The sequence below is a fragment of the Sinohyriopsis cumingii genome, chromosome 11 (genome assembly GCF_028554795.1).
Source record: "Sinohyriopsis cumingii isolate HCF-2022 chromosome 11, ASM2855479v2, whole genome shotgun sequence".
Lineage (NCBI taxonomy): Eukaryota > Metazoa > Mollusca > Bivalvia > Unionida > Unionidae > Sinohyriopsis > Sinohyriopsis cumingii.
The window spans coordinates 7,088,424-7,102,207 of NC_142971.1; the positions used below are offsets into that span (position 1 = coordinate 7,088,424).

The 13,784-nt window shown below is 35.4% G+C and overlaps 1 protein-coding gene across 4 annotated transcripts in view; it reads right to left on the reverse strand.

Annotated features, from left to right (window-relative positions):
• Window positions 1–13,784, reverse strand: part of LOC149787571 (protein deacetylase HDAC6-like) — a 548,042-nt gene that overhangs the window by 179,121 nt on the left and 355,137 nt on the right. For all 4 annotated transcript variants that reach the window (XM_089973728.1, XM_089973727.1, XM_089973729.1 and 1 more), the window contains exon 33: window positions 13,557–13,595. In XM_089973728.1, the coding sequence (XP_089829854.1) occupies window positions 13,557–13,595 (39 nt within the window). The remainder of the gene's footprint in view (window positions 1–13,556; window positions 13,596–13,784) is intronic.

The following is a 13,784-nucleotide window of genomic DNA, read 5'->3' on the forward strand; positions in this document are numbered from 1 at the left end:
AGGACAGATCAGATTTCCAAAATTTGGTCATGGGTTTTGATCTCAAATGCAGGAAGTTATTAATTGACCTAATTTTTAGCATGCAATGGAAAAAAATTACAACTATTGAACAAATTAACCTTTTTTATATTAAAATATGTACATCATCTCATTAAATCAGTCCTTTACACTGACTTGTTGCCATTCATACTCTCCTTATATGTATCACAAGCGATCACTCCAGTGGCCTAGTGTTTAGAGCATCCACCTCGGATATGGGAGGTCACATGTTCAAACCCCGGTTAAGTCATACCAAAGACTTATAAAAATGGTACTACCAGCTGCCTCACTAGGCGCTGGTGTCAGGATAATGTGACTGGGTGGGACATGATGCTACATGTCTGTGGCATGATGCCCCAGTGCTATAAACTGCCACACTGCAGACATCATAGTTAAAGCTACGTTAAAAATCCAAAACACACACACATACACACAAAAACTAGACTTATCATTATCAATCATCACATGCATACAAGATTATGTGCAAATACTCACACAGTAGTTTTGAAGGACTTAACACATCACCCTACCTAATGTCAGTAATATGCGAAACTGTGGTTGTTTATACCTTACCAACTTGCCTTTTAATTACCTCCATGACAATTAGCTCTATAAACTGCCAATAGGACAGTTTTACATAACCTCTAAGCACGACTGTATGCTACACGTTACAGGCATATAATGAAGTGGTGTTTTTTGTGGGTTTTTTTGAAGATTACTGTAAACCATGTTTTTCAAAACACATCTGTCACAGGGTTTGTGAGTAAAAAATCTTGATGAAATAAGCTTATGTACCAAATGGTATGATACTCGAAAGAGAATTATGGCCTTTAGATTGTTCAGAAGCTCAGCCAATCAGATGCAAGTGTTATGTGATTTTAATTTATATTGTGTACCTGAATTTTGTCATGATTGAAGGTTATGCCTACCTGAGTTTGTCATGATTCTAAGAAGTAAACAAGCTGTTTCCTAAAATCTAAGTTCAAGAACTGACTTTGTTTATAAGTTAGTGAATTTTTCCACTAGAAATGATTATTTTTCCAGAAGATTCTGTTGTGTCATAGATCAGGTGGCATTATCTATAAAAGATATATGGTAAAAAATTATTCATTCCAAATCTATGATCAGTCTGTGCAATTGTTGTGTTCTGAAATAATTTGAGAGGAACTATTTATTAGAATTATTAAGTGCTCATTACTTTTTGGACTAAAATGCTACTTTGGTTTTACTGAAGATTCATTCAAAGATCAATCACATTCACCTATTAAATACATACAGTTTGATGTCAGAAATGGAAAGTCATCATTGCCTATTAAATTCATAAACAGTCTGATGTCAGAAATGAAAAGTCGTCAGTACCTATTAAATACATCAACAGTCTGATGTCAGAAATGAAAAGTCATCAGTACCTATTAAATACATCAACAGTCTGATGTCAGAAATGAAAAGTCATCAGTACCTATTAAATACATCAACAGCCTGATGTCAGAAATGAAAAATCATCAGTACCTATTAAATACATCAAGTTTGATGTCAGAAATGAAAAGTCATCAGTACCTATTAAATACATCAAGTTTGATGTCAGAAATGAAAAGTCATCAGTACCTATTAAATACATCAACAGTTTGATGTCAGAAATGGGATGTCATCAGTACCTATTAAATACATAAAAAGTGTCACACAAAGCTTATTACTGTATATATTTGCTTATAAGTCAAGTCAAACTGGAAACAATAAAGATCCTGATCTGCCGTTATATAATGCATCTACAGATTAGAGTCTATGTTGTTTGTTCTACTGATTACTCCCAACAAACTGCACAGACCCAGATCTACCATCACATTATGCAATGGCAGATCTGGGTCTGTGCAGTTTGCAGTTGGACTCGTTTTACAAGTGAGTACAGATGGTACTTGCAGCACAATTATTGATGACCAAAAACTTGAGTTCATTCCCCTCATTCATAAAATTTGTAAAACAAAACTTTGCAAGATTTGAGGATATTCAACACATATAGGGGCTATATTTCTTATCTTCAGTTGCAACACACAATAAAAGATGTACGTTCAAATTGTTAGCAGCAGTTTTATAGATACTCCACTAAAGTTTGAGGCAGATTATAACACTTTTAAACTCACATGTAAAGAAAAGTAAAAAGAAACCTTAGCATGAAAGATATAACACAAACTCATAGAAAGAAAAGAAAAAAACTGCTCTTGGTATGAAACATAAAATTCAAACCCATGACTGCTAAATGATACTTACTTTTTCATTAATTTTTAATAAAATGAAGGCATTCATTGAAGGTTTTAAGTGGTGTCTGCCAAGCAGCTTGGAGAATTTTCAATATTTCATGACTACCATGATAAATTACATTACCTACAAAGCTATAAATTACATCTCAGACTTAAATACACATCAGCTTCACACAGGGCCTGAAAACAGTTATTGATTGATTCAGTGCTGCTATAATACACATACCAAAATTCTTAACTGAATCCCACACAAAAAACCATACAAAACTGTGTTAAGTAGCCAGCTCTGAGAAGTGGAAAAAGTGATATGCTACAGGGGAGAGTATTTTAATACAGATTTCATTTCATCTTTATCTTGCTTTAATGCCGCAAATAAAACCTAGCAGTTTAATGGGTGACTACCAACTACAAAAGACCAACGAAGCAGATCTGGCTCTAGCATTTGTTTTCCTGTTCAGTATAAATTTTATCTGCAAAAAATACACATACTTAAAAAAAAAAAAATAACCCAACACTTTCAGAGCATATATCATAAGTGTATTTATTCAATTAGTCTTTTAAGCTTGGCATTAATGTCTGGATTAAAAAAAGGTTTTTACATTTGGGTTGTTAGAAATCCATTGTTGTCACTTTATAATGGCATTCAGTAGCCCATAAGTGTACAGTGATAAAGGTTGTTGTTGTTGTCGTAGGGTTTAACAAAAATTTTCAGCACACGATAGGCTATACTTGTTGGCCAGTATTAATGGTGGAGGAAGAACCTGGGAAAACCCCAGAAAGAACCACTGACCCATGAGAAGCTACTGGCAAGCTAGTGATTAATGTATATGGTACTATAAGTGTACAGTGATAAAGGTGTACAATGATAGGCAAGGCCAATTTTTAATGGGGTAATTATTCTCTGGAAATGTATACAGTTTACATTTGCTTTTAAACTGAGTGTAACTGCAAACTGTACAGACCCAGATCTGCATTGCATAATGTGCTGACAGATCTGGATCTATGCAGTTGTTTGAACTAATCAGTGGAACCAACAACACAGACCCTGATCTGCCAGCACAAACAGTAATTCAACTAGTATAATCAAATCCATTATCATACTTATGTTGAATCATGGATAGTATTGTACTGGGGCACTTTAAAGTCAGGGATTAATGTATATGCTTTGCCAAATTACCAAAGTATTAATACTCCATGCATATGTACACCTATTTACTTAAAAGGATAAATTTAATCAACTGGCCAAGAGAGACCATTAAAGAGAATAGGACTGATTTATTATAAAATATATTTTTGTGCAATATTTTTTTCAACATATGGAACAGTGTATGTGCATACGATTTGGATTTTTAACGTAGCTTCAACAATTATTTAGTAATATAGATATGACATCTGCATTGTGGCAGTTTATAGTGATGTAGAGCATCATGTCCCACCAAGTCACCTTATCCTGACACCAGGCCAAACAGTCCTAACACTAAACTTTTAATGCTGAGTGCCTAGCGAGGCAGCTGGTTGGACCATATTTATAAATCTTTGGTATGACTTGGCTGGGGTTTGAACCCGTGACCTCCTGCATCTGAGGCAGATTATCTAACCACTTAGGTCGCAGCAGCAGTCAGATATGAAAAGCCAAATCATGCATTTATTTAGAGATCTTTAATAAAGTATAGTTAACACATTAACCCCTGGAGGTTTTTTGCCATTTTTGCCTGAAAATTGAGTAGGAAACACATTTTGAAAGCTGTTTCTGAATAGACTCGAAAACACCAAATCCCCGGTCATCTTTCAATAACATACTGCCTAGATGTATTAGAAACATCGTTTTTCGTTGGCTATTAGACTCGCGCATGAGCAGAAGGGTAAAAGTTGGACTTGTTTTTTTGTGGTTTGTTTTGCTAAATGGAGCCATTATTTTCGTATGGAGACCACTCTTTATTCCAAATGCCCATCTTATCCTACTTTTTGCAAAGGCTCATCTGTCTGCTTGCAGTTGATACCAGTTTGCCTTACATCCGAGACCAAAAAGTCTCAAATCTGGACACAAAATGGAATTCCGACCACGGGCAAATTTTGCGTAAAACAAAGTCGGGTCTAAAAAATGAGGTTTTTCTATCTGTATTTTGTAGTGCAACTAGATATTCCAGATTATTTGGTATCATTGTAGAGCTACATCTGTCTACCTTTCTATAATACCATCCACGTTAGTGTATCATGGATGACCATGATGCTACAGAGCTTGGCAGCAGGCTACTACCTCCTGCCTCGTAAAGTCATCGCTAAGGGTTAATGTGTTAAGAGTAACTTTGTCTCATTACTAATCAAGTTAGCTGCATTATTTTTCATTAATCCAACAGTAACCTGATTAGGTATATCTATAGTCATTTGGGGCCCTGGGTGGCCAAGCAGTCTGAGGCGCTCACCTTTACAGGTCACTGACATCTCACCTCCATCTAGGTGGTTTTAAGTCTTGGGCTTGGCCAACATAGGTATGTGAAAAAGCTTGCCAGTAGCTTTCTGTGGGTAGGTGGTAGGTGGGTAGGTGGTTCTTGATGGGGTTTTCTCATGTTCGGGCTCAGCCAATGTGGATATGTGAGAAAGCTTGCCAGTAACTTCTCATGGGTTGGTGGTTCTTTCCGGGGTTTTCTTGGGTTCTTCCTCCACCATTAATACTGGCCATCATGTATAGCCTATCTTGTGCTGAAAAATTGCGTTAAACCCTATAACAACAACAACATATTCTTTCTCCATAAATTATACTGGCCACCATGTATCATATGCTGAAAAATGGCATGAAGCTGATACCAACCAACCAACCAACCAACCAACCAGGGTCATATTACATTATGCATGAGCTTCATTTGGTACAGCATCAGATTTGTAATCTGGGGGTAATGGGTTTGATACCTGCCCAGGCCAACATGGGCTGCCTCAGTGTTCTTGGGAAAGGCACTTAACTCCCATTTCCTCAGTACTGATGGGTTAAAAGTGCTATTAAACCTCCTTAACTCCCCCAAAACATACATGATGGGATCAGGTCAAATTAGTACTGAAAACCAATCATAGTGTTATGTGTTTGCTACAATGATTTACTATTCCTGAGTGTACAAAAATACAAAGAACCACTCATCTTCCAGCACATTTGCAAGAAAATGCAGGTCTTTTTATCAAGTCAGGTTGACTGTGGTCTCTTCCATCTTTTTGGTTCAATATGTAAAGGTGAACATGCTTATTGCTGGAAAGAATTTTTTAAAACTTTTGTCAATGTTATTGTACCCAACCACTCTGTAAGGTCAAAATTTAATGACAGATTTCTAACAGTCAAGCTCTTGAAGATTCTCTGGTACTGGATTATCAATTTTGAATAAATTGGTGAGCTTGATAATGTTTGACCTATTATAATAAAAATCTCTGGTGTTCCCACTGCTTGGTGTATCTAAAGTTCACCAGGACCATTTAATAAATCATGATCTAACGATGCCAGATTGTTTTTTCCAGTATGGTTATCAGGAAGCAACAGTAAATGGCTGGTTATGTCAGTAAGCAACAGTAAATCTTAGTAGCAAACAGTCACAGGTACTTAGTACTAATCTGATCTTATGCCTTTATATACTATGGCTGTGTAATTATTTGTATAATACAAACAGTTCATTATACCCACAGTATGAAAATTTGCACAAGAGATCCAAGTGTGCTTGAGATTGCTCACATGGATGACAGACATCTGACTAACAGCCACCTGTGAGAGCAGTTGGACAAGAAATATTGGTCTGCAAGATCCTTTACAGTGAAATTTCTTGCAGTACTGCTGATAAAAAATAATATGAAAGATTTCCCTTTTATCTTCATCCAAATCTGATGGAACATTATCACTACTGAAAGACCTGTAAGCCAAGATGCTTCCTACTCAGGTGTTAACTGTCTGTCAAGTTCTGCTATGAAGCTTTTAGATAAAGTAACTGAAATATTTGTCTGTATTCAGTAAGGGCCATATCTGACGGCAGATTGTCATCATTTGTAAAAATATGAATGGCTTTGGGCTGGAATTCTTTTTTTGCAAAATTTGGTCCAATTCAGCTGCGGAAATTTTGAAAGTTCTTATTTTTTTATTTTATAGTAGCAGATGGATGCCATATTTGATGGTGGAATGGCATCACTTGTACAAATTTAATATGCCTCATGTCAGAATGCTTTCTGTCAAAATTGATCAAATTATAGTTGCCTAAATTTGAGTATATGTTAACTTAAATTTTTTTCTTCCTTTCTTTTTAGTAATGGTGGCCATATTTAACGTGAATTCTCTTGTTTGTACGAGCTTTAAGGCCCTTCCTACCAGGATACTTTCTGACAAATGTTCTAAAATACTGCACACTGGGTTTTGTGAGAAGTCATGTTAAGTTTTACTGTTTTTAGCAATGGCAAACCTGCATTAAAGTTTAAACAATCTGATACAGATTTTTTGTTTAAAGGTTATATAGTTTTGGTCAGAACAGGCTTGTGATTGAAAACTGGCATCATTTGTAAAATTCTGAAAGGCATGATGTCTTTGGGTAATTTTGGTCATTTTGTTAAATGGTTTTTGAGAAGTCATTAAAAAAAATTCCTATGTTTAGTAATGGCAGCTATATTTTAATACTAATCAGTATCATTAAATAAAGCTGAAAGCCCTTCATGCTAGGATGCTTTCAAATTTCCTCAGATTTGGTAGAGTGGTTGTTGAAATGGTTAATTTTTATTTGTTTTAATTGTGACCATATCTAATGGCAAATTGGCAAAATTTATAGAAATCTTAATGTCATGACGATGTCAACTTCGGTCATATTCTGTTCAGTGGTTTCAGAAAAGTCATCAAAATTCTTTTATTTGCAGTAATGGTAGCCATATTTGTTTGGTGGATCAGCAACATTTGAATAAATATCAGATGACACCTTCGTTCCAAGATGCTTATTTCCAATATAGTTGAATTCTGTTCATCTGTTTTATTGAGAAGAAAATGATTGATTGATTGTGGATTTTAAAGCATATCAGCACTGTGAGGCTATACAGCACCAAACAAAAGGTTATATTATATAAAGGGTATGCATTAAAAAGTCTACTACCAATGAGCAATAAAAGTACAAAAACACAACAACAAGATGGTGAAAATGTATGTAGGTTCCCAATCAAAAGGCGATGTAAAGGATGATTAGTGAATAAAAGATAAATTAGGCTGACTAACAGTACAAATGCTGGTTACAAAAAAATCAAAAGAAATAGGATTGCATACAACCAATATTTTAAAAATATCTTTTAATAAATTTAAAATAAAAGACAGGAAGATAGGTAAAGTTTATGATGTTTTCAGGAAGAGTTGCCAAATTAGAAGACGCATTCAAATTATTTGCAAAACTTGAAAGGCCTTCTTGTCATGAAACTCTGACATTAATGTGGTTGAAACTGGTGCACTAACGTCTGGTAAGTTGAAAACGGTAATTGTTGCCAGATTAAAGATGTATATCACAATACCAAATTGTACGATGCTCTTTAGTAATACCCCAAAAAATCAGATCTCTAAGTGTTAATGGATAAAGCATTTTGGAGAACAAATACACTGGGAGAACAAATTCATTCATCTACAGAATAAGCCAACTTCTTCCTTTGAGTATAGATCTTACAACCTCAAATTTAAAAATCCTGAAAATAGTTGAACAATAGTTGTGTCCCTTGATAACTAGATGTTCACAATGTATTGTCTGTCCTTTGTATCTTAAGTTTCATTCCTGTTGATTAAAAGAAAATGTTTACAAATTCAGTGTAGCTAACTGGGATGAATGTGTTGAATGAATAAAAAAAATTGCAGGTGTTAAATTGGAAATATTAGGTCTTCAATTATGAAACATTACGTCTATAAATTAAGTTTTTCATAAAGTGAACTGCAATCCAGAATACTGTTAAAATTACATTTAATTTGTGCCAACAAAACTAACTTTAAGGAACACATAATATACCATTGGTCAGAGCTGTCATTATATCAAAGAGCACAACCCCAAGAACCCATGGTCCCAATATATTCTTTTTCTTTTTTTCATTTCTTCAAAGTAATGTTCTTAAAATTTGCTTTAGAAGCTGTTATCATTGTCTAGAAGACATATTTTACTGGGTAGAAGTTACAGGCTTTAAGTAACCTTAGAGTGACAGCCACTATCATCACCATGACAGCCACTATCATCACCATGACAGCCACTTTCATCACTACAACAGCCACTATCATCACCATGACAGCCACTATCATCACCATGACAGCCACTATAATCACCATGATAGCCACTATCATTACCATGACAGCCACTATCATCACCATGACAGCCACTATCATCACCATGACAACACCTATCATCACCATGACAGCCACTATCATCACCATGACAGGCATTGTTCATGCATCTGTGACTAGCCACTATAGCTGAGACCTTACATGAAATGCATGCAATCCAAACATCAAATTCCTATGTTCATTCGTAGGTGCAATGAACAGTGGAGGTAACCTATCACAATATACAATGTATAGTTATAAATATGGAAAATTTACCAATGAATAACTATATTATAAATGCTTCAACCTAAATGATTAGAAAGGGCCTTCTATGTAAGCTATGATGCATGTAACAATGAAAATCTATGTGGCAATGAGCCAATCACAACTACAATGTACTTAAGCTATGATGTGTATAGCATAGAAAATCTATGTGGCAATGAGCCAATCACAACTACAATGTACTTTAAGCTATGATGTGTATAGCATAGAAAATCTATGTGGCAATCAGCTAAACACAAGTACAATGTACTTAAGCTATGGTGTGTATAGCACAGAAAAATCTATGTGGCAATCAGCTAAACACAAGTACAATGTACTTAAGCTATGGTGTGTATAGCACAGAAAAATCTATGTGGCAATCAGCTAAACACAAGTACAATGTACTTAAGCTATGGTGTGTATAGTACAGAAAAATCTATGTGGCAATCAGCTAAACACATGTACAATGTACTTAAAGCTATGGTGTGTATAGTGTATGCTATTGTGTACGCTGATGACACCCAAATATACAAATCTAGCCACCCAACTGAAAGTTGATGCTATCATCCAAGGTGTAGAGAGGTGCATTTCTGATGTGAAATCATGGATGACATGTAACAAGCTGCAGATGAATGATGATAAAACTGAGGCCATTCTGATCACAACACAAAGACTTTCTCATTCACATCCTTTACCTCAAACAATAAATATCAGCAAAACCAATGTTAAATTCACACAATCAGTATAAAACCTAGGTGTTACTCTGGACAGTACTCTCACACTGCACCAACATGTCATGAACATATGCAAGGCTGCATATCTTGAGCTCAGATGCATCAGCTCCATTTGCAAATATCTTTCAGCTGATGCCACTAAAACACTTGTGTGTTCATTAGTACTTTCAAGACTGGACTATTGTAACTCAATTCTGTCTGGTTCATCTCAATATCTACTCCAGAAACTTCAAAAAGTTCAAAACACTGCTGCTCAGATCATACTTAGAGTACCACGGTCAGAGCACACCTCCCCACTGCTCTGTACCCTACACTGGCTATCAATTCAATCCAGAATCAAACACAAAATTTGTTCTCTGTGCTACGTTTCACTGACACACTCCAGTCATACATACCTCACCCATGTGTACACACCAGCAAGATACTTATGCTCCTCTTCTGACAATCGTATACTCATTATTCCCACTATGAAAACAAAGTCAAATGGACAGCATTCTTTTGCATACCAGGGCCCAGCAACGTGGAATGAATTGCCTACTGAACTTTGACACACTGACACAGTGATTCCATTCAAGAGTGCTCTCAAAACTCACTTATTTTGACTGCAGGAACAAGCTTAAAGATGTAATAATGTTTCCTACCTTAAATATTTTCAGCATGTTTTTTATGTTTTCTAATTTCATGGTGTTTGTTTTTGTAATCATATCATTATATATGTTTTTTATCTTATAGGTGTTGTCTAATGTTGTAAAGCGCTTAGAGCTTCTAAAGATTAGGCACTATACAAAGTCCTCATTATTATCATTTTTATATTATTATTATTATTATTATTATTATTATTATTATTACAGTATAGAAAAATCTATGTGGCAATCAGCTAAACACAAGTACAATGTACTTAAGCTATGATGTGTAAAGTATAGAAAATCTATGTGGCAATCAGCTAAACACAAGTACAACGTACTTAAACTATGATGTGTATAGCATAGAAATTCTAAGTGGTAATCAGCTAAACACAAGTACAATGTACTTAAGCTATGATGTGTAAAGTATAGAAAATCTATGTGGCAATCAGCTAAACACAAGTACAATGTACTTAAGCTATGATGTGTAAAGTATAGAAAATCTATGTGGTAATCAGCTAAACATAAGTACAATGTACTTAAGCTATGATGTGTAAAGTATAGAAAATCTATGTGGTAATCAGCTAAACACAAGTACAAATACTTAAGCTATGATGTGTATAGCATAGAAATTCTAAGTGGTAATCAGCTAAACACAAGTACAATGTACTTAAGCTATGATGTGTAAAGTATAGAAAATCTTTGTGATAATCAGCTAAACACAAGTACAATGTACTTAAGCTATGATGTGTAAAGTATAGAAAATCTTTGTGATAATCAGCTAAACACAAGTACAATGTACTTAAGCTATGATATGTATAGCATGGAAATTCTAAGTGGTAATCAGCCAAACCCAGCTACAGTGTATTTAAGCTGTGACAGATATATAGTAATGAACTAAACACAACTATAGCAGTCTTAAGCTAAGTAGGTAACATCATTTCAAAATGTAGCTCAGGTGACCAAGGTTATAATTTTAAAGAAATCCAACTGTCAGGTTTAATGATTCTAACATAAACTGTACCCAAGAAATTAACTTTAAACACATAATTTTAAAACAAAGTTACTGCAGCATGGAACAAAAGCCAGATAGACATCATTTTGCAGAATGGATTTAGTACTTATTAACATATTAACCCATCCTTACAAAGTTTCATGATTCAAGGTGGAATTGCATGTTGTATAGGAAGCCAAAAAATCACATGGACATGAACTAAACACAAAAAACTTAAGCAAAGGCAGTAAAAGATGAAATATAGGTCATGGTGAGATTCTTTTTATTGTACTAACAAAGTCATCATTTTCAAGATTCTAGGATCAATGGTGCCTCAACATTCAACATGAAACACAAAATTTATGACAAGTCAGCAAATCATAAAATATGGGCCATAATGACTTACTTCTGCATTTAGGTAGTAGTGCTCATCAACATATATCCCCTCATCAGGACTCTATAAAGGACAGCATGTAGATAACATGCAAACACACTTGTATGGTTAAGAGCTAATGCAAGAGGTGTACTGTGGATAGCACATTACACACCACCTCCTTCATGCTTAACACATTAACCCCTGATGACGAGTTTACGTGGCAGGAGTTAGTAGCCTACTGCCGAACTCTGTAACTTCAAGGTCATGTATGATACACCAAAGTGGGTGGTATTATAGAAAGGTAGACAGATGTAGCTCTACAATTATACCAAATAATCTGGAATTTCTAGTTGCACTACAAAATACAGAGGGAAAAACCTCATTTTTTGGACCCGATTTTTTTCCACCCAAAATTTGCCCATGGTTGGAATCTGATTTTGTGTTTGGATTTCAGACTTTGAGGTCTCAGATCTAAGGCAGACTGGTATGAACTGCAAACAGACAGATGAACCTTTGCACAAAGTAGGATAAGAATATAATGGGTCCATTAAGCAAAAAAAAAAAATTAAAAAATAAAAAAAATTAAAAAAAGCTCCAACTTTTACCTTTCTGCATATGTGCAAGCCAAATAGCCAATGAAAAACGATGTTTCTAACACAACTAGGCATTATGTTATTGGAAAATCACCTGGAAGTTGATTTATTAGAATGTATTCAGAAACAGCTTTAAAAATGTATTTCCAACTTGAATTTCAGGTGAAAAATACAAAACCTCCAAGGGTTAATGTGTTAAAAGCCCTCTTTGTGGGGCTAGTAGGGCATGGTTGACTGGGGATTATTGCCCACTAGGTCTCAATGATCAGGACCTTTGCACAAGGTATATTGTTGTGGGTTTAACACCATTTTTCACCAGATGGTGGAGGAAGAACCCACGAAGTCTGTTCCCAGTTCATGATGTAAAACTTTGTTATTGTGCAGAAAAAAATTCTTCTTTCTGTTACAGTGACCTTGAGCTTTGACCTTTTTAGCCCATAATTGATAAGCTTCTTCCTTATCCAAAGTGTGGGGGCCCCGAGTGGCCGAGTGGTCTAAAGCGCTCTCTGTTACGGATCACTGCCATCTCACCTCTGTCTGCGTGGGTTCGAGTCTAGGACTCGGCCAATCTGGGTATGTGAGAAAGCTTGCCAGTAGCTTCTCGTGGGTTGGTGGTTCTTTCCGGGGTTTTCCCGGGTTCTTCCTCCACCATTAATACTGGCTGCCATGTATAGCCTATCGTTTGTTGAAAAATGGCGTTAAACCCTACAACAACTACAACTACCCAAAGTGTATCATCCACAAAGTCTGGTCCAGGCAAGTGAATCTGACTTACTGTACAGAAATAAGTTTTCTTTTTTCTGTTAGTGTCCTTGATCTTTGATCTTTTGACTCCAGAAGTCAACAGATTTCTTACTTACCCCAAATCAAGCTATCACAGAGTTTGGTCCAGGTATGTGATGGAGAACAAATGTTTTATGCAACACATTTTTTCTTCTGTTACTGTGGCTTTGTTCTTTGTTTGCTCTTCCTAACCCAACGTGAAAGTTATCCATTAGGCTTGGAGAAGTATGTCCTGTCAGAACTGAAGATTTCATGTGGAATCGAAACAGTAAATAGACAACATCAAGGTATAATATACTCTGCTATATGGCGGGCATATAAAAATTAGAAAAAAATCATTCCAATGGCATGAAAATGTAATCAGGTCATTTAATTTTATGACCATTATAAACAATCTAAATTTTCATGGCTCTGAGTTGACGAGTTTTTGTTTTATCGTGCTAACACAGATTCTCAAAAAACATACATGTATGTAGACGTATGGATGTACATACAGAAGTGAAACAATATGTCCCCTTGTGCTATTGCAGTAGGGCATCCACATGATGTTTTGTAATTCTCAATCCTTGCATCTACAAGCTTGAATTAATATTTAAAAAAACCTACCTTTGTCCAGTGAGACAACTAGGCTCTTGGTTGTTGTCTCTGAAAGAAAAACAATAAAAATATGAAATTATTACTGTGAAGTTACAACTGTAACTTACTTGGTGTACCTAATACTGCACTGTATAAAGTTGATGTTGCTGCAGGTGCTAGTCAAACAAAAGCTGTTGTTAAGACCATCATGTGCTCAGGAAGCAGTAATAACCAAATGTAACTGATCAGTCTCCATTC